The 23984-nt window shown below is 42.4% G+C and overlaps 5 protein-coding genes and 1 long non-coding RNA gene across 8 annotated transcripts; 3 read left to right on the forward strand and 3 right to left on the reverse strand.

The window, feature by feature from the left end:
- The first annotated feature begins 14037 nt into the window (after positions 1-14037).
- Positions 14038-15193, forward strand: LOC26533979 (uncharacterized). 2 transcript variants are annotated; one of them, XR_001453142.2, is made up of 3 exons: positions 14038-14164; positions 14327-14386; positions 14507-15193. It is a non-coding gene; the product is annotated as an uncharacterized lncRNA (long non-coding RNA). The 2 variants fall into 2 exon arrangements; XR_001453141.2 differs by having other exon boundaries at positions 14040-14164; positions 14327-14436.
- Positions 15130-17735, reverse strand: Cul6 (Cullin 6). Its single transcript, XM_001353463.4, has 3 exons — positions 17601-17735; positions 15694-17312; positions 15130-15633 (listed from the first exon to the last, which is right to left on the reverse strand). Exons 1-3 carry the CDS (start codon positions 17677-17679, stop codon positions 15250-15252), a joined length of 2082 nt encoding a protein of 693 aa, XP_001353499.4. The 5' UTR covers positions 17680-17735; the 3' UTR covers positions 15130-15249.
- An 81-nt stretch (positions 17736-17816) lies between these two features.
- LOC4813308 (10 kDa heat shock protein, mitochondrial) lies at positions 17817-18679 on the forward strand. Its single transcript, XM_001353464.3, has 3 exons — positions 17817-17954; positions 18143-18304; positions 18402-18679. The coding sequence occupies exons 1-3, from the start codon at positions 17952-17954 to the stop codon at positions 18546-18548; spliced, it is 312 nt and encodes a 103-aa protein (XP_001353500.1). The 5' UTR covers positions 17817-17951; the 3' UTR covers positions 18549-18679.
- Positions 18680-18689: 10 nt separating this feature from the next.
- On the reverse strand, positions 18690-19451 carry mRpL20 (mitochondrial ribosomal protein L20). Its single transcript, XM_001353465.4, has 3 exons — positions 19245-19451; positions 18963-19171; positions 18690-18897 (listed from the first exon to the last, which is right to left on the reverse strand). The coding sequence occupies exons 1-3, from the start codon at positions 19329-19331 to the stop codon at positions 18741-18743; spliced, it is 453 nt and encodes a 150-aa protein (XP_001353501.1). The 5' UTR covers positions 19332-19451; the 3' UTR covers positions 18690-18740.
- A 16-nt stretch (positions 19452-19467) lies between these two features.
- Icmt (isoprenylcysteine carboxylmethyltransferase ste14) lies at positions 19468-20786 on the forward strand. Its single transcript, XM_001353466.4, has 3 exons — positions 19468-19847; positions 19912-20283; positions 20340-20786. The coding sequence occupies exons 1-3, from the start codon at positions 19602-19604 to the stop codon at positions 20625-20627; spliced, it is 906 nt and encodes a 301-aa protein (XP_001353502.1). The 5' UTR covers positions 19468-19601; the 3' UTR covers positions 20628-20786.
- A 181-nt stretch (positions 20787-20967) lies between these two features.
- Adk2 (Adenosine kinase 2) lies at positions 20968-23777 on the reverse strand. 2 transcript variants are annotated; one of them, XM_002134879.3, is made up of 3 exons: positions 23542-23777; positions 22100-22583; positions 20968-21939 (listed from the first exon to the last, which is right to left on the reverse strand). In XM_002134879.3, exons 1-3 carry the CDS (start codon positions 23556-23558, stop codon positions 21403-21405), a joined length of 1038 nt encoding a protein of 345 aa, XP_002134915.3. In that variant the 5' UTR covers positions 23559-23777; the 3' UTR covers positions 20968-21402. The 2 variants fall into 2 exon arrangements, with proteins under 2 accessions (XP_002134915.3, XP_033241006.1); XM_033385115.1 differs by lacking the exon at positions 23542-23777 and adding an exon at positions 22666-22938.
- Positions 23778-23984: the final 207 nt, after the last annotated feature.

Genomic DNA, 23984 nt, shown 5'->3' on the forward strand with positions numbered 1-23984 from the left:
TTTCATCGAATTTCTGGAAGAAGGGCTGGCGGAGGGCTTGGTGTTTGCATATCAACAACCAAAAGTATCAAATATACGTCATAATAATAGAAAAGAGACGGGAAATGATAATGCATTTCCATAGCATTTTATTATTATAATTTATATTCTTCATTTTGTTCTTTACTTTTCCGCATATTTATAAGGTCTTGTGTGTGTGTTTTTTTGTTCTTTATAGGTCTGTAGATGTATCCAAAAATCAATTCCATCGTCCATCACATTTTCAAAGGACTTCACTGGAGGAATGAACTCAAACGGAGAGCTCAACAAAAAGAGGGTCGCCCAAAAGTGCTGCCAATTGCATCATGGGAGCTTACGGGGGGTGGTCCCGGGGGTAAGCGGTAGTGGGTGTGTGCTGGATAGTGCTTTGCTGGCTGGTGCTGCGTTGGTGGACTGGTGGCGGTGACGTTTAATTTAAAATGAAATACATCAGGATGGCCAATTATTTGAGCAATTTTGCAAATTAGTGGCCCAAGTAATTTTGGCCAGCCCCAAAAAGCGCCAATTACCAGTAAGCGGTTTTCATCCTTTCTCTTTGGCACAGTTTCCCCTAGGTTTTGTCGGGTAATTACCACCCAAAAAGACATACAAAAATTGCATACAGGCGAAAGTTGGCTCAGAATGCAGAAATGTCGCCCTCCGTAGGCAAGGTTAGGAACTTGACTTTAACAGAGCCGTTACACCGTCTCAAGTGTGCCACAGCCAACAATATTACGCATACGCATACGCAAAACGCCCTGCCCCGCAAGCCAGCATTCAACCGAAAACAATAGCGATGGGAAACGAAGGGTGAAATCAGAATGGGTTTTAGACAGAGCACAGAACTAAGAACAAGAAGAACAAAAAAATTTAAAGCAGGCCGCGCCGCACAATGAAATTTTAATTAAGTCTGAGCTGGGACTTGCTTTGTGCTGATGCAGCCGAATGAGAATGCCACTGATTATGTTTGTACAGGGGCCACCCCTTAGATGAGTTCGGAAGCAACACGGGGTATCCTCGACCGTAGACTAGATTGGGAATGGGAACTGAAGTCGCAACATTCCCATAGAGTGCTCAAACGGAAGTCGCATATTGTTGGCAGAAAGACTGCGAATTCTTTCAAGAAATTCAACTGAACATAGAAATTCCGTGAGTTTTGCCAGTAAAAACATGGCTAAGAACTACGACGACTAGATCACGTCTGAATTGTAATTAAGATATTCTGACAATCTTAAAGACAATCTTCATTGGACACTGAGTGCACACAGACGCCTAGTAATCAAAGAGGAGCTTGGAAAGACTTATAGACTTATAGTTTAATAAAAATATGTATATCAAAGAAAGGAAAATAATTATAGTTACGGCCTGGAATTCTTGGTTATTTCCATATCGCATGGGCATCGACAAGTCGACCCTCTAATTTGTCCCTGCATGTGTGCCTTTGTGCTCAAATAGCTCTTAAAAATGCTGAGAAGTATGAATGTATGTATTTTTTGCAAATTTCCTGTCTGCATGCATTTACTTTTCTACTTTTACTTTTCCCCCACCCTGCCCTCGAACAGGCCAGTCCCGCCCCGCCCCGCACCGCCCCGACATTGCTATTTGTTTGCCGCTGTGTCTGCGTCTGAATGGCTGCACAAATACAAAACGTCTGCAACATTGTATCTTGTTTAGAATGAAACATAAATGCATTTGTGTAATTACACAACACTCGCACACATAGATGTATCTAACAAGAGACAGAAACAGAGATACAGAAAGAGAGCGAGCGAGAAAGAGAGGAGGGAAGGCATTCACACTAATTGAAGTAAATGTTCTAAAGGGTTGCCAAAGTTGCTGCAGAGGGAGTGTTCTTTGGCTAATGATTGTAAATGGATTCATTAGGAATGTTTATAATTATGTGAAGATAACGGAGATAATTTAAACTTGAGAAGCGGAGATTTCGGTAAGCATACGCTTTGCCAAAGAGCACAAGGATGTAACATTATCAGTCCTTTCCCATAGCAAATGAGTCCAAAGCGACCTATCCCAATCCCAAGTCCAGTCCCAGTCCCAATTCCAATCCCAAGCTCTGTTGCCACTAATTGCTATATGTAGTTGATTCGGTAATCGCATAGTTAATCACACCCAGCATGCAACAGGCAAGAAGTCATATGCCCACTTTGCCCATTTAGTTTTCATTAGGAGTTCCGGCTTTGCACGTGATGGGCATAGATAAATCAAGACAAATAACTCTTCGATTCACACAGCAGCCACAACCCTCCGACTATTCCACCTATTTCCAGCAGACGAGTATGCACAAAAGTCCCAGACGCAGGGGAATGGAATGGAATACCGGGGAAAAATGGCTATAGTTGCCTGTGTCCTGCTTCCGACTCCTTATTTAATTAAGCACTTAATTATTTAATGCGCTGATTGTGCAATATTTCAAAGAACCCCACCCTGGACCCAACATCGTCCTCTTACCCACGTCTCCTGCTTAGCCACGCGTGTGGCTGTATGTGTGTCTGCTGGCGGATGGATGGATATGGATGTGGGTGATGTTGAATGTGTTGAGGTGTCATAATTATCGCATTGGGTGGCCCAAATTTAATCAGTGCATTGGTCTGGTCATCGTGTGTCCGTGTCGGAGGTGTTGTATAATGTACAATGTTTCCATTTGATTGCGTTTCTTCGAATTAATATTAAATATATAGGGTGCAGGGCCACCAAGCGGTGGTTTCTAGGGATTTCTGGAAAAAATCTACAATTTCAGTTACACTTGTGACCCCACTTAATTTCTGCAGATTTCCCAATGTCAGCATATGGAATTTACTGCAGTCATACAATTTTAATAAGGCTCAGCGTTTACTCTGCGGCAGTTGCATTTCATTTCCATATGCTGGCAATTTTCTTCATTCCATTTCTCCTTCTCTCTAATTAAACTTTATCGCATTGCCAACATTTGTTCGCTGCAGTCGCCTTATTAAGCACTTTCATTGTTCTGCACAGGGATTTCTCGATTGCTAGTAGTCCCCACATCCGTTCCCTTCAAAATATCAGTTCTAATTAAAAAGAAATAGAATCCGGAAACCAAGAGATTATGAATTAAATTAAATTCATTTAACTTCTACGAAAAAAAGAGTGTTGAACAGCCATCGAACCAAAATGATTGCCATCTCTTTCTATTTAGGATATTTACTCGTACATTTATTTGCACTTGTCCATGCATTCATTATTCAATCAGCAATTTTCATTTAATGGCTAAGACAACATTCGGTATTCGCCGAATCCCAATTCCATTAAAACGGGCATCAATTCAATAGAGTTCTCTCTCCCACTCTCTCCCTAGAGATAAAACCAATATTGGTTCTCTTCGCGTTGCATATGTAACACGAAAAAAAAAGTAAAGGGATACAAAATCAATTCAAAATGTTTGTTGCACTCAAATTAAAAACACAAACAGACGGAGGCGAGCTAGTGTAACTGCGAAGGCAAACAAAATGGCAAATAAATTTGATCTGTGTGCAACAAACGAGAAAAAAAGCGAAACAAATATATAGGAGTATACGAATCACGAGCGAAAGAGTCAGATATAAAAAATGTGAAAATTTATGCATTGCTTGGATTTAAATCCAGCAAGCGCTTGCCACAAAAGACGCACATTCAAGCAGATTTCTATAAATGGGTCCCATCTCTCCCCCTCTCTCCACACTCTCTTTCAGCCGTGGCATACATTCTACAGCAGCCTTGTTGTGCAACAGAAAATTTGCGCTATTAATATTTGCATTCAACTGGCAACAACCCAACCGGAGAACGACCCATGCCCACCCAAGCCCTGTGCCTCCTTGGAACTATCAACACATCTGCCAGCGGCATTGTCGGTTGACAATGGCGGGATGGTGTTGGTGTTGATTTTGGTGTTGGTGTTGGGGGGGGCTGCAATGGTGCGTATTATAGCTGCAGTTATTCGAGTGTGTGTGTATATGAGTGTGTGTGTGTGTGCGAGGGGCTAAGGGTGTGTCCCTATATTTAAAAAGGCTCAAGCGGCACTTAACTTCTGCTCAGAGAATCTCCCAGCACACCAGCACAGTGGAAGAAACTCACGATAAACCTGTGAAATATATATGTGTCGAACTTAACGTTGAAGGGATGACTGGTAAGTGGCTCATTTATAGGCACATCTACTGCTCTGTAAGTCTCGTAGATATGATACCTTAAATCGCACTTTTTTCTTCAAACGTATTCTATAATATTTGTTTGCTTGGCAGCAGTCCCACCGTAATAATTTTATATACTCGTAGCATACTTTGGTGCCCCACGAGGAGAAGAGCAGCTAGGCCAATAGTAGAGCCAACAGCAGGGCCAACAGCAGCTTGGCTAAATTCTTCCGCTTAATCGCGCAATAGTAGCTCAAGGGTCTTAAATATGCATAAACAGTGGCAGCAACGTAGCAGCGACTGCGATTACAACCGATAAGATCTATGCGTAATCGTAAAATGTTCCAGGGAGGTACCTTGAGGTCCGGTCCTCTACTCACACTTCAGATCGCCTTATGGATAGTTCTATGGTTTAATTAATTGGTTTGAGTTAATTGGAAATCGTAGTCAAAGTTGTTCGTGCAAACAACCAGAAAAACCAACTTATTAATTCTATTCAAATTGAACACACACGTGTGCACAATTTGAATAAGAATTTATTCGTGGCAAGCAAGAAATTCGGAGAATAGAAAAAACGAAGTACATGCAATCCACCAATAAATCAACTAATTAAATATTCCAATTCGGGGCCAAGTATGATATTTGCAAATTTAAACAACCCAACAAGGATCCAATTTGGGAACAACCCTTGTTCTTGACTCCGGCCCTGATTCAATGCGAATGTCGCGGCTTGAATTTACATCAACATCAGCAAATAACAACAGCAGAAGATACAATATTCGAATACAATATACGAATTTACAAGTATGAAAGAAAACACGCAACGACACCAGAAATGAGGAGAAATCAAATGATACGAAATGAAACGAAATGAAATAAAATAAAAATAAAATAAAACGACTGATTGCGTTGGCGTTTCGGCTTTTTATTTTCGGGTCTGATTTATCTCCCTCGCCCCTGGAAAGAAATGGCATGAAAGCGGCTTTGCATGTGTGCCACACACGGAGGGGCAAGCCAAAAAATTAAACCAAAGCAACAGCAACAACAAAAGCAACAGGACCATCAACAATGGCAACGTAACACTAATTACCTTAATTGTGCTGGGCGTGTAGAAACACTTGATGAAGGCGACGAGGACAAAACTTTAACTTGGCCTCTGCCCTGCCCTGCCCTGCCATGCCCTGCCTTGCCTTGCCACACAGCCTGCGGCCTCACTCAGCCAGGACTCTGAACCCAGGCCCAGAGATGGTGGCGTGAAAATGTACTCGGATCTGCTCATAACTCCAGAGTTACGATTCAGTTGAAATGGTGTGTGGTCCTTGAATTGCCACATAAATCTTTGTAGTCTTCCACGTGTTTTTTTAGTTTTTATTTCAATATTGAGTCACATTTATAGTAGCTCTGGCTTAAGCCACACCATGCGTTTACCTCGGCGTCGTTTTAGATATTTTTGAATCAAGCATTTCCATGTCGAGAACAATAATTTTACGAGTATATGCATATTTTAATTGAAAATTCACTCACTGGCGATCCCGATCACGCCGCCATTTCTGGGGGCAGAGCGAGACTCGTTACCGGGTTACGCGAACGAGAACGCGAAAGCGTCACGTTGGCATCGCGTGCAGGACTACGTGTCCTGGGCGTTATTATACGTACGTACATATATACGTACGTATATGCCAAGGCGGCCAAATGTGTAGAAATAAAACATTAAATTACATTGGATTCTCTGCCTTTTCGTCTCTAGGTCTGTTTTTCTCTCTTACCCACTTACCCGTTTTGCTTGTTGCCCATTGTCTCGCGGGCAGGTGTGGCACACACGTATAGCTACGCGCACGTAGCTGAAATTTTAAGCACTCCGCCAGAGACGCCAGGTCGGAGAGTTGGGCCAGGGCCAGTCGAATAGCCCGATACCCGGACAGATAGACAGACAGACCGACAGACAGACCGACAGACGGACCGACAGACAGGAAGGCAGACCGCCACCAGTTTCGTTTTGAAGTGGCCTTTAATAGTTGGCTGTCTGCAGCTGCCGCAGCAGGTGAGGTGGCTGTGGCATATGAATGTGGCGTGTTGGCAAGCCAGCGAGAAGTTTAATAAAATGGCAAGGAAAGCGGCGGAAGGAGCACACACATGGCCAGCAGAGCCAGTAGAGCCAGCAGAGCAAAACCCCATACATATATAAATGCCATTGCTGCAACACGAACTGAAAGTGTAATTATGCAGATGTTTGAGGATCAACCACAACGATGATTTATGTCTGCAGGTTGCGCGGACCAAAACGAGTTCAACTCTAATTATATCCGCATTGATAGAAGCTCAGAAATACTGTTCGGATTGACTATTAGCCTTCCACAACAACATAGAACAACAGAAAACACCCACCAATCACGAATTAAATCAGAGACATACGACTTGAGGACACGAAAGTAATTAACATAGCCATGAACGTACGAGTATGAACATATGCCCAGGGCCGTCATCAATTTCCCAGACTGGTGGCAGATGGTGTTAATTTTCTTTAATTTGCCACACACCTGTACCTGAATCCGTTCCTATCCCTCTGCATGCTAATGCCCACCACATCAGCAATTAAAAATCCTTTGGGCTGACATTAAATCTGTTGACGATTATCCTTGCTTGTGTTTGCATTGTAGGCCCAAAGTGTTAGTGATGTCAAAGTGCCACAAGGGCCGTCACGTTAAGCTAGAGAAGAGCTTACAGGAACCCGATATTTCGCTTGAGCGAAAAAATGAAAAGGTTCCGAGTAGCTTAAAGAATCTCTGACTTTATCGTAACTAAAGTGTCAACATATGTATATAAAAATTGTTTAGAGAAGTATCTTATCGAATCCCAGAGGCGAATGCTTAATGTAAGGAGAACAGTTTCTTGAAATATTTCAAGTTTATGGAAGTACCTACGCTGAAATAGCTGATTTGGGCACAATCCCATCACGCAGTCATCTCCAATATACTACCAAATATCCCTTGGTCACGCACACCAATGCTGGGCCATAGTTTGCTGCCCTAATACGAGTACACAAACAGCAAAGTACACGGCACATGACCATATTTCAGCACAGTTGTGTTGTCCTGGGTGTTATTGTTATTTTGATAGTCCCATTGCATTTTTTACATAGCTCTCTGTGGCTGGGCTGGGATGGGCTGGGCTGGGATGGACGTACATTGTTTACTGATGGCCATAATGATTACTTATTTGGAGGATTACTTCTCCCCCATTTTATTGGCATTGTTTATATTTGCTTTCATGGCTGCCTTGGTTTATTTTCTCAAGATTTGCCGCCCTCCCTTTGCATGAGTATACACGCTCCTTTAGTTTTGTTGCGTGGGTTTCGGTTTCACGAAATTTTCTCTTTCAGAATCGGTATTTTCAAGATTTCAATATTTTAAGCATTTTACAAATATTATTTTGCAATATTTCCAGTACTTCCAAATTATTTTCGCTGTTGATTAATGAATTTGTGTAGCAATAATGAATGCCACAAAGTCAGGCAACATAAATACATACTACTCCAAAGAATCATTCCTTGAATTGTAAAGAATGTCCCAAGAAATTCATTAATCAAAGATATTCTCATTAATTCGCCGCCTGACAATTGGTCAATGCTCACGATTTAAAACGCATTAAAGGCATCAAGAAACAGTAGAGAACTGTGAAAAAAATTTCAAGAAAAAAGTTCCCGCTACAAAAATGATTAATGACAAATTATTTAATGCGAAAGAACCAAACCCAGAGTCAGAGACAGCAACGCAATGTTCAGCGAATGGGATGTATTTAAATTATTATCATACAGCAGAAAGGAAATGAAAAATGGGAAAGGTCCAGGAAACAATGGTGAGAGGGAGAGAGGAAATTTGATGTCCTGGTCAAATAATAAAAGCAAATAAATCATGAATATTAAGTTTACAGTGCACAGTGGAGAACAAAAGTCAATTGAGTAAAGTTCATTGAGTGAGAGTGGAGTGGAGCAGAGTGGACCTGGGATTGCTAGGCCACTTGAGAGCTCAACGGCTTAGAAAATGGTTTCTTCATTCCTCCAATCTTGATCTGCCTGTCCCGTCCTGTCCCTTCCTGTCCTTTGCAGCCAAAAACCTCACATTGCCTTCGATTTGATTAGACGGTTGTCGTCCAGACGTCCAAACGTTTCGGGCACACACTCGGGGACAGGGACATGTTTATGCAATTCGATTCAATTTTTCGATCCAAGTCGAGCAATTGAATGATGCCTGTCAGAGCACTCTCGCACACACTCATAAATTGACCAAAGTTAAATCTTTTTCCATGTGTGTTTGTGTGTGCTCTCGTATGAGATGTACTCTGAGGGCATTTTTGGTTTTTGTTTATTAAATTCGGACCTAACTAGAATATCCCTCTCCATGTCCCGAATGGAATTGGGACATATTTTTCATATTTTCCATTCCACATGGTTTATTTGTTGTTTTAGCAATTTGAGAAATTCTTGCATTAGGAATAAGTGGATATATTTTACGTTTAAAACTAAACTCCCCGTAAAAATTTCAATCGACCCATAATTATGACACATATTGAATATACATATGTACACTTCTGTGATGGAAGGGATGGAAAAAGTATTTCCCGAATAAAGCTCAGATGATTCCACCTGTTTGTCAAGGAAATTCTTATGGTAAGCACAAAGCACACAATCCCCAAGCCGCAAATGAAAGACACCAAATCCAGGCAATACAAAATCTCAGACAGGCGGAGGATTCAGAGGTATTGGGTGGCGATGAGGGCAAAGAGGTGGGAGGTGGCACTGGGACAAGGCAACGACTGGAGCAATGTAATTTCGTCTAAGTGAGTGAGACAAATGCTGAGATTGGAGGCTGACTGCTGGCTGCTGGCTGCTGGCTGCTGTCAAGGCCCGAAAATTGCGACAAAGCAAGCCCCTACCCCTGCTCGCTCGACTCTTTCATATTTACCGCTTGAGACCAAGTCGAGTTCGACTTGAAAAAAGCCGAGCAAGAAGAGGAAAGCAAATGACACAGCAAACAATAAAAATTGAGTGTACGTATTGGTTGCTTAAAGGATCAAAGGATACCCACACATGTGCAAGCGTGACTGTGATTGTGTGCTTGTATTTGATGGCATTCGATTGGTATTTTCAATGTATGTAAGTGCCCTGGTCCTGGTCCTGGTCGTGGTCCTGGTCGTGGTCCTGGTCCTGGCTGTGCGCGTGAGCGCGTGTGGAGGGTAAAGTTATTGCATCATAATTTCCGCCACTAAGCATTTATATTGCACATAATTACGCGTCCAACGAGGCCATCTATAAAACGGCAAGTAATATAGGATTATCCCGTATGCACAATGCAAACGATGGTCTCCGTCGTACAATACGAGGCCAGTCGCAGATCAGACTTCTTCAAGAGAACTTTAAAAGGAATCCCCTCATGGCAATGCTCTGAACCTAAGGATGCTACGGGTAGTATATACATATATAGTTATATTCATATGTATGTCCATCGATGCCTAGAAATAGTTATCTGCAAGTTGTATAAATTGTACATAAGAATTTATCAACCTATCGAATAATTCCGATTTCCATTTAAATCGGATGTTGTAGCTGTTGTTTGGCTACTGCTGTTTAAGCCGGGCATGCCTCTCCTCTCCGGAGAGCATAGCAGAGCAGACGCAATCTGAATGAGGAGTGTGATAAAAATCCCTGTCAATGTATACGCCTGGACGACTGTCCTGCGGGGAATGCCAGTACCCCGTTGTATGTGTGAGCTTATGGCCAAAACCATTATGGAAAACTGCAATGGCGACAATACCGCGACGTTGATATTTTGCACCTGAGACCCATTGTTGGGAGTAGCTACCAATTCCATTCTGCCTTACAGGTGGTTGGCGTCGCGCCCGAAAGTATGCCATTAAAACAGTGAAAAAATCCAACCACCATACAGAAGTACGACTGAAATGTTGCCAAAAAAAACCAAAAAAAAAACAGCGACCAAAAAGAAATTCGCTGACACAACGACATTTTCAATGTAACACAAATTTTGCGGTTTTGTGGTTATCCCGGCTTAAACAGCAGCAGCCAAACAACAGCCACAACAGTAATAGCGGTTGTAATCTTGTTAGGCGTGAATTACGTTTTTGGCAGGACATTTTTTTCCTGCCATATTTAACAAAAACCATTTTTATAGGTATAGCGAATCGATCGGAATGGAAAGGATTTTTCAATAATAGGGATCAAATAACCAAGACTCATGTCCAGAATCGCACTTGACTTCGTTTGGTTCCCGCCCTCTCCCGTGCCGTCCTGTCCCGCCGCAAGCCCAAGCCCAATCCCATTTCCGTTTCCGTTTTGTACGATGTCAATTATTGTTGCATACTTTGTGGCGCTCGCGATGGTGCTGGCGAACAATGCAAAGTGGTTAATGATGGCGTGGGTGTGACCAGGGGTCGTGAGGGTGTCAGGGAATCGGGCCATTCCCAACAAGAAAATCCCTCTATGCCAACACGCGCGCACCGTAATTAAGAGACACTCCACTCCACTCTGGCACTGAAGCAATGGAGCACTGGAGCACTGGGGGACGATGACGATGGCTCCAGGCCAATGGGAAAACAATGGCTAAACACACGCTTGCCCCACAGCCCCACCCTTCCGCTGCCTGAGGCTGACCCAATTAGTGGCGAAGAGCGACTCGACTCCATCTATTGTATCTTCGATGTATCTTTCTAGTCGTGTGCTGGGTTGTTCGGTTGCCAGGTTGCCGCGTTGCCGGTCTCGGGGTTGCCACGTTAATTAAATTATCACGTGTCAATTAATGTTTCCCGGCCTGACGGAACGAAGTAAAAGAAACGCCCAAAGGAAAAACGCATTCACTTTGAGCGGGTGCGCACACGGTGCCTATCTATCTGCCGCCATCAACTGTCATCCTTTTTCATGGTGCGACTTTTACGGTTCCTCGCTGAAAACTTTCACCACAAAAAACTGAAAAAATAACCCAAACGTCACTCAAAAATCCGTTTGATGATTTTCCATCAAAGTTTTCAATGGTTCTTGTTGCAGGATATTTGGTTTGAGTTTTGTTCACGCCCTCCTCATCTGACTTTTGTCTCGTTTAATGTTTAAAGTTTTTCAATTAAACACGTAAAATTCTTCTCTGGCCGCGTTTCATTAAGCACTGCCCGCGGCTGTCGAATCAGAAGATAGCATTTGTTTTAATTGATGCTCAATTTGATTAGGAAAATGGCTCACGGCAAGAATTGAAGGTTTGCTGCGAAAGTCGATCTTGCAGATCGAGCAATCCGATGGCAGCTATCTAACAATATAGTTGGATTCTCTCATTCCCTCTGCAAAGCTTTGTATACAAAGATATGTGGAGTAAAGTGTTATGCATTTTAGTGCTAATTTAATGGAATTAATTATAATTGTAATTGGTATGAGAAATAAGAATTACATATTTATACTGGTATGGGGAAAAGTGATCGTTTGAGGAGCAAAAACGGAATACACTTAAACAAACCCCGACTATTTTACAGGTGTTGAACTCACAACTAACCCGATTCTAGAGCAAGCATCTAAATAACTTGAGGGAATGGGATATATTTGGTAGACTCAATTTACCAGAAAAACGCATTAAAATTAAGCCCGATTTGCCTTTGAAGAGTCCGATTTCGCGATGCTGCAGTTGGCTGTTCTGCCTGGGATTTAATTACAACTGCCAGAGCGGTTTCTGTCTGTGCCAGAGCCAGGGCCACAGCCACAGCCAGAGGCAGAGCCATCTCTAAGCGCATTAAGTATGCGCCGCGTGCGCCAATTATGTTGAGTCAGCTGCCCGGACTGGCCGTAAGTATTTTCAGCACATTTCTTTTGCGCTTTTCCGCCATCGCTGAGCTCCCTTCAGCGTCAGCATCTAACGCGCTTACAAACCAATTAACCTTTCGCCGTGTAATCGCTTCGGGATTCGTTATTAGCTGCGACTTTGGGTTATCTTTTTTGTCTCCGCTTATATTGCTGGGTCTTGGCTACAGAATGCCAAGTTAACATCGTCGTGGTTGGCGTAGGGATGTGGTCAAAAAAAATACGAATCAATAGCCTGGCAACACAGCCCGAAGCCTACCACGAAGGCAAAGTAAAGCTTCTTGTTCCAGCCAGGAGCTTTAGGTAGCTAGGGGTGGACTGCAATGTCTGAAAAGTCAACTGGCATTAAAGATTTGCTTTATCAACGGCTGTGCTATTTATTAATCTACAAAGTGTCTTTAAATGTTTAATACCTGATTCTTATTTTAATTCTAACCCTAGATAAGATCTTGTCACGCCATTAATTTCATCTTCCTCTTCGTAAAGTAATACTTTGTGGTCGAACCGCGAGAGGGACCCGGAGAGTAGGAGGGTTTTTAGTGGGTGAGCTCACCCCAAGTCTCACACTTATCGGCTTTTCCCCCAAATGCTTTTCCCCCTACACAAAAACAAGTCAAAATAACATTTTTATAAACTTCTAAGTATCGGGTTATTGTTGCTTTTTGGCCATCAACTGCTAAATCGCCATATTGGTAGAAATTAAAGCAACAAAAATTTTACATTTATATCAAAATAAAATATGGCTAAGCAAAACAATACGGATAAATAAAATGATAGAAAGGGAAAAGGAAAATTAAAAAAGATGATGGGTATGCAGAAAATGCATACTATCAAAATGGAACTAGGATTTGATTATACGGTAACGTCTCTACGGCTTTTGGCTCAAGCTATTTAATATGAGGGTGAAAGGATTTCTGCCAAATAAAATATTCAACTTGTAGTTTTGACGGTTTCTATTTATACCCGGTACTCGGTGAACCACAAGGTTCACAAGGTTTTGACTTTTCGTTTTATAGCGAGATCTAACAGAAGTGCGGATACCAAATTTGACTACTCTAGCCTCAATAGTCTCTGAGATTTGTGGATGCCCCAGATTTTCGTCCTTTGCGGGGGCGGAAGGCGAAATTTTGACACAAAACGGTCAAGATCCGATATCACAGGAGTGTGGATACCAAATTTGGCTGCTCTGGCTCTTATAGGTTCTGAGATCCTTGAACTCACATTTTGCAATTGGCAAAACCGACTATGAAACCTGTGTGTTAGAGAGAGACAGAGCGAGAAAGAATGAAATTGTTTTCTTGATTCTGGCTATAATAATTATGCAATCTGGTTCAGATTTTACACTCTAGAACATAAAGTCATCCATTTCTTGTATCTTTGAAATTGTGGATGTCACAGATTTTCGCCCTTTGGTGGTGGCGGAAGGGGGAGGGCAAAGTTTTGAAATATACTTGTGACAGTGACATATCACAAAAGTCCGGATATAAAATGTCGGTGCTCTAGCTCTTATAGTCTTTGAGCACTAGGCGCTAATAGGGGCGGACAGACGGACAGACAGACAGGGCTCAATCGACTCGGCTATTGATGCAAATTTACTGGTCAGAGAAATTGTAGATACCAAAAACTTAGGGAAATTCCATTTTTATGGAAACTTAAAGGGATTACATTTTTGCAATATAAATTTATTAGTATTTTGTGAACTATCAATGCAATCAGACGTGAAAAATTCTACAGTGTAAAAACAGAATTAGGACTATTTAGTCTTGATCGGCATCAATAGCCGATTAGCGCCTATATCTTAGATTACAGATAGAAATTGCCGAATCTGGATCAGATCAGATCAATTTTATAGCCAGGAGGAACAAATGAAATTGCAGTGGCTACGCTACCCCTTCCACGTGCTTACTCATTCTCTCTCTCACACACACTCTTCCTCGTGCAGAGCGCGCCACTTGCCGTGCAGCGCCATCTGTTGCTGTGCTATGCAAAACAGGCAACCGATATATGTACATATGTATGTATACTATTACCACTAACCATACAGTATATACTGTATGGTTAGTGCTATTACTCACTCACGTTGCCACTGTTTTTTTTGTTGAATTTTTTTGTTTAAGCCTTGTTTGATACACAGTACAATAAAATGGAGTACTTAAAAGTAATTAAACTTGTAGACAATTTATTCATTAATGGCATAAAATGATGTGGGCAGAGCTGAGTGTCTTAAATAGCCAGCATTATTCAACGGAATATCAGAATTGAGCAATAAGAACGACTACACACTTACGTTTTATTTGTTTGACCTTTTTGTTTTAACTAGCTGGACAACCAGACGTAGCAATCGATCCCGGAGCTCAATGCCAGGCCCTTCCGCTGCAAGGTATGCCCCGAGGATTTCCAATACAATCGCTTGCTTAACCAGCAAGTTATGTGAGAGAAGTTGTTTCGAAATATACATACATATGTATACTTAGTTTACTCGTATTTTTCCACCCCACAGAAATCACCTGGGTGCGATTTTTCAGGATTTGCAACAATGAAGATCCCACTCTTCAGCGGAGAACTAAAGGTGCACAGGCGACCGCACAAGGCTATATCCAAGGCACTTCCAAAGAGACTTGCAAAGACTCAGCTGATTAACGAGCGTGCTAAGTCGATCTACTTTAAGCTAAAGCAAAGCAAAAAATCAATGCAATAGAATATCAGCAGGAACGTTAGTTATACTTTATATGTACTTGCATAGCTTTATTTATACATAATTCTACGAAAGTAGCAGAATTGGTATCGCATACTATCTCCCTCTCTCTCTCTCTCTCTTTTATCATATATTATCCGTTTTCATCTTTCCTGTTTTTTGTGCGATATATCTGTTTTCTCTCTTTCACTTCTCAAACACAGCTAATATGTGCTGCTGTCTCGCTCCGCTCCGATAGCGGTGCACACTGCACGAGAAAGAGTGAGAGAGAAGGAGTAAGCGCGTGGAAAGGGTAGCATAGCCAATGCACATAGCCTTCTGTCTTAGTGAACCGATCTAATCCACATTCGTCAATCTGCTAGATATGGTAACATTCCTAATATTCATAAAGCTGCCTAGCTGATTGATTTAAATCAAAAAGTCCAATGTTTGTGTTGCTTGTGTTACAAATGTATTTTTTTGTCCGATGGTAAGAAATTTTTACAAATGAAATCTTTTTTTTACTTCTGTTCGAATCATTTTTGGTAATCTGGCTCATTATAATATAATTATATTTTAGATAGTTTAATTACTTGTTTGCCTGATGAAAGTTCCAGGTATTTATTTTTAAGAAAATGTTCAATACGAGCTTTAATTTTAAAAATGGGTCTGGAGTGAAGCTTCGGCTCTAACGTCACTTCGTAAATCAGTCGATCTAGTTCTAATTGCTTCTCTCTTTCCATGATGCGCACTATTGCTGTATCTAGCGCCTGCATATGTATATTTCTTTCAGTTGTCGGTTTTTGACCCATTGGTGCGATAGATTTTAAACAGTTTATAAGGATCCGTTTTCTATTGTAATCCATGCACACAGTTATAGAAGATGTCGGGGTCAAGGGTGCAGAATTTTCACTGGCGATCAAAAGCTTGTGGTCGATCAGTGGACGCATCACCTAAAACAAGAAGAGCATGTCTGTTAAAATTTGGATTCTGAGGTAATAATCAATAAGTACCTTTATCAGTGTCTCCGGGCTGGTTCCCACATTTTCGGCCAATTCCTGGACAGCGAACGTATTCTGGTGGTTGAACTGCAGAAGCAGAGCCATTTGCAAAGTATTTACCCGGAGGGTATAACATTTCTGGGAACTTGAGTTCATGGTCAGCTCGCCCCAGGACTTGAGAGGATGGAAGTTAAGCCCATATCTATTAAACTCTTTAGACCAAAATAATCGGAACTCGTTTTCGAACTGCTCCAGTTCCACGGGCAATCGAATGCCATTTATTGAACCTTCGAGCTGTCTGACTTTAATAAACTTGACACGAAAATCAATTTGTACTTTTAAGCTTATTCCCACCAGGAACTCCTGGCACTTTGCTTGTATGCCCTTCGATGCATTCGTTTCATTCCACTCGATATTTTGCTTTACTTGGAAATCACTCCCAAGACGCTTCGCTAGCATGGAGATTAGCAATGATTCGTTTTTATCCGATGCAGATGTATCCTCGATAAATCGCTTTTTCAGCAGTGCAAAGTAGTCATTCGTAAAGGATTTCCTATTCTCCTCGCTCAAATATAGAACGACATCAACAATTTTTTTCATTTCATTTCGAAGCGTGATTTCTTTGTTTTCGGAAGATGGCTTATTCAGCATTAGCATATGACAGTACCGGGAAAGTATAAGCGGTGTATTCCCTTCTTCTTTACCTTCGGTTATTTTGTTTATCTCCTCAACGCACACATGATCAACCTTAGCTATTAATTTTTTGCGATCTGCAAAAGCCCTTAGAAGGGGAACTTTTCTCAGGCCCCATATGGCTTGAACATAGTCCCTCTCATAATTAAACTTCCCGCATCCGTCGATCGAATTCTTTAACAGGCACTCAAGGTGTGCGGTCAGTGTGTTGCACAGATCCGGCTCAATAGCAGGCTTATATATAATGGCACATTTCACGAAAAGTTGTAGTTCTTCGCGCAAGTCCGATTCTAGCAAGCTTCGGAACAATGTTTTCGATTCAGACTCGAAAAACTGTATAACATTCGATTGGAAAACGTTGGTCATTTTTTTTAGCACGGAAATAGACTGATTGACGTCATTGCTGAATATGTCGACGATCGACTGTAACGCAGTATATATCTTGGAGCGGTTAATGGGCTGATCGTGGATTTCTCCCACCATAGTGTGATGAATGGCAGTGATTAGAAATCGATCGATCCGTTTGTATAAATTCGATTTCCACAGAATCATACCCAGACGGTAGATCGTATATACATCATCATGATCTTCAAAAATCTCTCTTTTTAGCCAGTTTTCGTTCAAATAGCTACATCCGATATCCAGGACAGTGACGGATGCCTGGTACGATTTCCAGCAACGGTTATACTCACTGAGCAACTCCTGTTCGTCGTTTATTAATTCTAGTTCCTCTACTATGCTTTCAAGCCGATCGGTTAGAAAACTCTTTAGGGTGGTGTAAACTTTTTCACCAGCTTTCTGGCTGCGTTTGGTCTCAATTAATACGGTGCAGCAGAGATCGCAAATTCTCCTGTGGAAAGCCATGAGATCCCGACGTGTCCATGTGTGGTCATTTCGAAAGATCCTCTCAAAATCCGGCAACAGCAGTTCGCTGAAATCTGTAAACGTGTTTTTACGAGACATTATTGTTCATTGTTTTCTTGGGAACCACCCGAATTTCAGCAAAGAAGCAATTAAGCACCACACCAGGTTTCGAATTGTTCAGCGCTTGCAATAATCTCGGCGGTGTAAAGACGAATTTTATTGTAACAAATTTTTTTATAAAATTTCTTCACGTAAGAAAACCATAAAATATTTATAATGCAATCGATAGCTGTGCTTTGCCATCGACACCATCCATCGAAGCTTTGCATATATGTACATATATCCACGAAAATGAAACTTACATTTTTTCGCAGTTCCAGTGAAAGCTATCCTGGATTTTTTGAAAGTAAAGAGGACAAATTTGTGTGCATATTTACGCATTCTTTCTAGCTAGTAATATTCGACGGAATATCAAAAACGAGGAATATGTAAAATAGAACTTGAATTTATCAGTATATTTACGGTATATTTTTAAAATGAGATGGTATGTTTCAGTATATTTCTGAGGGTTGGAGGGTATATTTAATCCATAAGTCCGCGGTCCCACTAGTATCGATGTCGATATTGATAAATCCGCGTTTGCCGGCAACCACACGTGCGTAGTTACGAAAGTTAATTTCTCAGTCGCTCCAGTTTGCATTTAAAAAAGAGAAATGGTAAGTTGAGCTAGGGATCCAATCGGAAGGTTATATGCGTAGCAATCACTACAAAAAACCGTGCCCAAAACTTTGTTCGAGAAGTTTCCACATACCTTTTCTTGCTTCTACTTCGCCGGCCTGTTGTGTAACAGGGGGCAGAGCAGCCAATTAAAAGAAACATGAATTGAATTGAATTACTATTGTAGGCCGCTGCTATTAAGAAGATTATACCCATGCTGGATCGCATTCTAATTCAACGTGCCGAGGCTCTGACCAAAACGAAAGGCGGCATTGTCTTGCCCGAAAAGGCGGTGGGCAAAGTTCTCGAAGGTACTGTTGTCGCTGTGGGGCCTGGCGCGCGCAATGCTGTAAGTATTTCATAATTGTGCCACATTGCTGATCATTGCTGGCTGTGTGCATACACATATATTACGGTTGAAACTAATTCGTTTGTGTCCTTTCCAGTCAACTGGCAGTCACATTCCCATTGGCGTGAAGGAGGGAGACCGTGTCCTGTTGCCCGAATTCGGTGGCACCAAGGTTAACCTTGAGGGCGATGTTAAGGAACTGTTTCTGTTCCGCGAATCTGATATCCTGGCCAAACTGGAATAGACGCTTCCCGCGCACCAGTCTCAAAATTCTATGAATTCTATGTTTTTTATTAGTATGTAACCCTACCAACCACAATAAACGCTGATGCAATATTTTTGTTTGCATTTAGCCTTGACCGCTATTCAATAAAAGCCGAGTTACTCTTGTTAACATGTATAAAAGCTATATTTGAAATATTAATTATTATTTAAGCTAATCCAACTTCAGGTTGCGCAGCCCATAAACCTGATTGAAGGCGGAACGTTGCTTTATGTCGGGAAATCCTTCAACGGCGGCCCGTTCCCGCGAGATCTTCACCAAAGCCTCAAATGAGCGCGGCTCCCATATGGCCAAGTCAGCGAGCATTTTCCTGCAAAGGACAGAGAACATTGGATTGCAGATCTGCCATTAAGTAAGTAAGCTGCCACAGCTTACTTGTTCAACAGGATGTCGGTGCGCGTTAGACCCTCCTTAAATGTTTCCAGTCCTACGCCATACTGCTGGCATCCGGCCTCAACGCGAGTCGTCCACAACTGGGCCATGTCCAGTTTCTTCAACTTGCGGCCCTTAGTGGCGTACGCCAAGGCTCTGTGGACACTCCGAATAGCAAAAGAATAGACATTGCGAGTGCGACTACGATAATGCTGAAAGTACAAATGCATTTGATGTATGTTATTATTGTAAATAAGTTAATTCTATTTTTACGGTTCCACTCACCGCTGCCAATTTGAAAATACGTCTTTTGCGCCAAAACTCATCAGGACCACGAGCGCGCACCAATAGTGGTATATTCAGGAAGACCATGGCTTGATTTTTTTCAACAGTTCTACGTATTCTTGAGCACTTTTAATTAATAATGTTTTATATTTTACATAACCCGCCTGCGTGTTCACATATGTGTATCGATAAGATATATCGATGCGGACTATCGGCCCCTTGCAGATGACACCACTATCGGTATCTACAATTGCCGGTTTATTTACATTCTGATTGTAAAGCATATGTTCTGAAAAACAAAATTTTCCATGATTTACAATACAGCAAGTGCACAAATAGTCTTCTAATTTAGTTATAATGTGTGCAAACAGCCAACGCAACCCCGCTGCAGGAACAACTAGCGACTGCTGGCCGTGCTATGAGGGTCGTCTAAGTTTGTATTGTTTTGTGATTACAGCGACCCTTGTTCTAATCCCATCAGTGCCACAGATCTACTATGGCATTGTGCCGAACGTGTGGGGTGCCGTCCTTTGGGGACCGGTCCTTTATTACGCACTGATCAACATGATCATTCGATTTGTGCTCAGAAATAGTGACTACCAGGTGAGTCAGCAGCCACATTTTCGGAGTATTGTATTCGTTCTTATCATTTTTGGGACTGCACTAGGTGGCGATACGGGCGTCGTTTCTGGGGTTTGTCGAGGCCGTGAGCGTATTAGTAATTTGCTTTGCTCCTACGTCTTGGCAACAGTTTGGCGTCTACGGATGCTTTATGGCATTCTTTCATTATTCAGAGTTCCTGGTCATAGCCTACGCTAATCCGCGCACGCTGACCCTAGACTCGTTTATGCTTAATCATTCGGTACACTATGGCCTGGCTGCGGCAGCCAGCTGGATTGAGTTTTCCCTGGAAGTGTACTTCCTGCCCGATTTTAAACGCTACGGCTACATTTGGGTGCTAGGCATGGCCCTGTGCACCTTTGGCGAGCTGATCCGGAAGTCGGCCATCATCACAGCCGGACGAAGCTTTACGCACTTGGTAAGCTCTTTTAAATGGATGCCTTTTTGTGATTCTACTTGGAAATACTTTTACAGGTGCAAAATGAGAAACACTCAGACCACAAGCTCATTACGCACGGCATTTACGCATACTGCCGGCATCCTTCCTATGTTGGCTGGTTCTGGTGGTCCATCGGTACACAGCTCATACTGATCAATCCCATTTGCATCTGCGTCTACACGTTTGTCAGCTGGCTCTTCTTCCACGATCGCATCTACGTCGAGGAGTACTCCCTGCTCAACTTCTTCCAGTCGGACTATGTGCGCTATCAGAAGCGAGTACCCACGGGCCTGCCCTTCATAAAAGGCTATCTGATTGAGTAGCGCCGTTGTAGAGTAGAGGTCAGCCACACAAATTCACAAAAAATCACGAAACTACACAAAGTTATATTTTAGATTAAAGTAAAGTATCATCTTTTGTACAGCCGAAAAAACCAGCACATTTTCGATAATAAGTTTACTGATATTTTAACTAATCCTAAATGCTGTTTCTATTTAATCACTCTCATATATATGTATATCAAGCCCAATCGGATGATAATGATGGTTCAATCGATCGCAATCACATGACCGCGTTGTCGGATGTCTTATCAAAGGGATGTATTATGACCAATACGATTTCCCAGAACGGCTTTACATTCCCTTCAAGAAGTCAAACAATGAGTTGAAGTTCTTCAAAATGTGGACATGTAGATAATTCTCTTGTTTTTTGCTTGTGTCACTTTTGTTTTATTATCAATTTAAATTCGAATATTGCTCTATCTATATGAAACACAAGCCGATCCGATCCTCTTTCACGTTCTTCCGCAGGTCTATGCTGATAAGTTAGTGTCTCTCGCTCTGTGCATAGGCATGTGCATGTGTGTGTGTGTGTGTGAGTGTAGGTTAAATGTATGTACAAACAATTATCAGTGTCAACAAAAATGTCTTAGTCACTCTCTTTTATAGATTATTCACTTAATTAACAATTGCAAATCTTGCTGCGCTTTGCGTACTTCCTCTACCAGGGACCTGTGTGTGTGTGAGTGTGTTAGTTAGTGTCTTTCTTTGTCACTTCGACTCCTCCTTGTTCTCCTCCTGGTACTCCTCCTCATCCCCTTTATTCGACAAACTGCGGCTCACCCGTATACGTACAGCCAGGATTCTTGATAATATGTCCAGCAGCATAGTTGCCACATCGTATGCACACGTCGAGGGACTTGCCCTGCACAAACTGCGACAGAAAACCGCCAACGAATGCATCCCCAGCGCCATTGGTATCAACAATCTCATGCACCGCCAATCGTGTGACCGGAAACTCTTCAACCGAGTCCCGCTGGATGAGCAGCACGGGATCACAGCCCTGCGTTAGTATGGCAATGCGAGGTCGCGCCGGATTCAGTTTGTCCAGCGCCACCAGACGCTTGCCAATCTCGCGCAGATCTTCGGTCGGCCAGCCCTGGGCCGTAGCAAAGGCATGCGCCTCCGCCTCATTACCAAAGATGATGTCCACATAGGGCATGACGGCCAGTAGCGGTGCCATGTAGAATTGTGATATGAATGGTGCGCTGAGGTTCATTAGGAACGGTCGCTGCTTGGCAAGGGCAGTGGCGGCCACTTGCATTATGCTGGGCGGGTTCACAGTGAGAAAGAAGCCCTGCCGGGAAATACAATCAAAGGTTTATGTTATTTATTGATCTGATATATTTGGTCCAATTGAGTGCGACGGAATTGACTTCCTGTCTTATCAAGTCATAAAGCTTTTTATTTTATCACTATTGCATCGATTTTATGATCATATACAATATGGTACTCACCGAAATATAGTAGTACAAAGCATTATCCACCAGCGCTTTGTTGAGGGGCTGATCCAAATGGTCGATGGTGAAGTTGTTGGCCGCCGCCAAGTTGGCGCAGAGCGATCGATGTGTGCCGGTGATGAGAACGGCGCAGGTGCCCGTGGGTACGTCCTTCTTGATCTGATAGTGGACGTCCAGTCCCGCGGACCGGGCCTTCTCCATTAGTATATCAGCATACTCGTCCTCACCAACGCAGCCAAAGAAGACGGCCACCTTCGGCTGTCCCAAGATCCATTGGGCGATGCGCAGTGAATTCTGCACAGATCCGCCGGCCAGGAATTCCGCCTGGAAGCCATCGACCAGCTCCCGATAGATGGGCATGTGTCGCTCCTCGGCCAGGATGGCATCGTCCTCCTTCATCTCATACTTCTGCAAAAAGTCCATCGGCACAATGGCGGAAATGTCCAGCAGTGGATTGCCGCATCCAACCAGGATGCCTTCTCTGTATTGGATAGAATCAAAAAGATTAGTTTCACTCCGGAATCAGCTCGACACATCCCTCCCCGCCACACCACACCGCCCACCTATCGTTACTGCTCCGATCGCACATGCTTCCTGCTTGAGGGCCTGTCGCTAATGCGCCCAATTAGCAATTAGCAATTCAATTCAACTTCAACGACGACGCTGCTTAGCACCACAATCGCTTGGCGATCACGATGAACCTTTCCGATAGCCCCCAGCAGAAGAAAGAAGAGTGGTGGTCCATATTTTAGGTGCGCTTCATAAAGTATCATGAGCATCACTACGGCTTACACGCTGGATTCATCAATTATGTAACTATTACAATTACGCATACGCATTTGTATATTTCTAAGCTTCTCATCTATTTGGACGCCAGTGTGTTGTGCTAGAAATTCAAGTAGCGCTCAGTGAAGTGATTTGAGTATTTGAGCTCTATCTAAATACAGAATCATGCCACTCAACAGCTTCTTAACCAATGGAAATTACTTTTAAACACACATTCTATTAGGCAGTACACATTTATGTGGACGCTAGTGTGGGCGCCTTGTTTACGCGCCTTCGATTGTTGTTGGCAAGAATTTGCTCCTCTTATCAGCCGCATATTTTGGAATCAACAGGCAACAACGCCCAACACCCTACGTACATACATACATACATATATATTTGGTTTATTAATTCATTCATATGCCGCCGGTACTCTGCAACGGCCCTCATGTCAAGCGGGTCAACAGCAATCGAACCTAGAGATAACGACACCGAACACGCTCGCACACAGACAGAACCAGCAGCACACGATTTTCACATGCCGCTGTAAATTTTCGGCAATTAGATATACATTTGTACACATGCCTGTATATACGACGCACAAGAACGAGAGCACATGGTGCCTTTTTATAATAAAAAACTTTTAGTCTACTACAACTACAACTAAAACTTACTGCAGCGTGCTCGTCATTTTTGTTGTTGTTGGATTAGCTGCCTTCTTATGTAAACATTAACAAGTTATTGCACTTTTAGTTGAAAGCGTCAGCCTCGTGTCCGATTGTAAAGCTATCCACCAATCTATATATTTAGAAATACTTGATCAGAGATATACAGACAATTTATTTTAGTAATCTACGGAAGCGCGAGCTGCGAGCTCTTGAATTTAGGATTGTTTATGTTGTATCGATATGGTCGATATTTGTACCGCAAAATATTGGTATCGATGTATTCATTAATTGGATAAAATTATGTGGCTATTATATGGCTAAATGTTCTATCTAGCTAGTAATATTTGACGGCATATCAAAATTGAGCAATAGGAACGAATATCCACTTGCTTTCTTTTGCTTGACCATGTTCACTAAAACCTCTTTTCACGCAAAACGCAATAAAAGCA

The sequence above is a fragment of the Drosophila pseudoobscura genome, chromosome X (assembly GCF_009870125.1).
Source record: "Drosophila pseudoobscura strain MV-25-SWS-2005 chromosome X, UCI_Dpse_MV25, whole genome shotgun sequence".
Classification (NCBI taxonomy): Eukaryota; Metazoa; Arthropoda; class Insecta; order Diptera; family Drosophilidae; genus Drosophila; species Drosophila pseudoobscura.

What these genes read in the sequence shown, in the direction of transcription:
- Cul6 (XM_001353463.4), bottom strand. Translation starts at nt 17,679, where the DNA reads ATGCGTAAATATGCACACAAATTTGTCCTCTTTACTTTCAAAAAATCC. An exon ending in CACTGGAACTGCGAAAAAAT is followed by an intron (nt 17,313 to 17,600) that starts GTAAGTTTCATT and finishes ACACGTTTACAG; the next exon opens with ATTTCAGCGAACTGCTGTTG. An exon ending in GCCCGGAGACACTGATAAAG is followed by an intron (nt 15,634 to 15,693) that starts GTACTTATTGAT and finishes TTCTTGTTTTAG; the next exon opens with GTGATGCGTCCACTGATCGA.
- LOC4813308 (XM_001353464.3), top strand. An exon ending in GGCCTGGCGCGCGCAATGCT is followed by an intron (nt 18,305 to 18,401) that starts GTAAGTATTTCA and finishes TGTCCTTTCCAG; the next exon opens with TCAACTGGCAGTCACATTCC.
- mRpL20 (XM_001353465.4), bottom strand. Translation starts at nt 19,331, where the DNA reads ATGGTCTTCCTGAATATACCACTATTGGTGCGCGCTCGTGGTCCTGAT. An exon ending in GTATTTTCAAATTGGCAGCG is followed by an intron (nt 19,172 to 19,244) that starts GTGAGTGGAACC and finishes TTGTACTTTCAG; the next exon opens with CATTATCGTAGTCGCACTCG. An exon ending in ACCGACATCCTGTTGAACAA is followed by an intron (nt 18,898 to 18,962) that starts GTAAGCTGTGGC and finishes TGTCCTTTGCAG; the next exon opens with GAAAATGCTCGCTGACTTGG.
- Icmt (XM_001353466.4), top strand. Translation starts at nt 19,602, where the DNA reads ATGTGTGCAAACAGCCAACGCAACCCCGCTGCAGGAACAACTAGCGAC. An exon ending in TCAGAAATAGTGACTACCAG is followed by an intron (nt 19,848 to 19,911) that starts GTGAGTCAGCAG and finishes GGACTGCACTAG; the next exon opens with GTGGCGATACGGGCGTCGTT. An exon ending in GACGAAGCTTTACGCACTTG is followed by an intron (nt 20,284 to 20,339) that starts GTAAGCTCTTTT and finishes ATACTTTTACAG; the next exon opens with GTGCAAAATGAGAAACACTC.
- Adk2 (XM_033385115.1), bottom strand. Translation starts at nt 22,691, where the DNA reads ATGTGCGATCGGAGCAGTAACGATAG. An exon ending in GATCGGAGCAGTAACGATAG is followed by an intron (nt 22,584 to 22,665) that starts GTGGGCGGTGTG and finishes TATCCAATACAG; the next exon opens with AGAAGGCATCCTGGTTGGAT. An exon ending in CTTTGTACTACTATATTTCG is followed by an intron (nt 21,940 to 22,099) that starts GTGAGTACCATA and finishes ATTTCCCGGCAG; the next exon opens with GGCTTCTTTCTCACTGTGAA.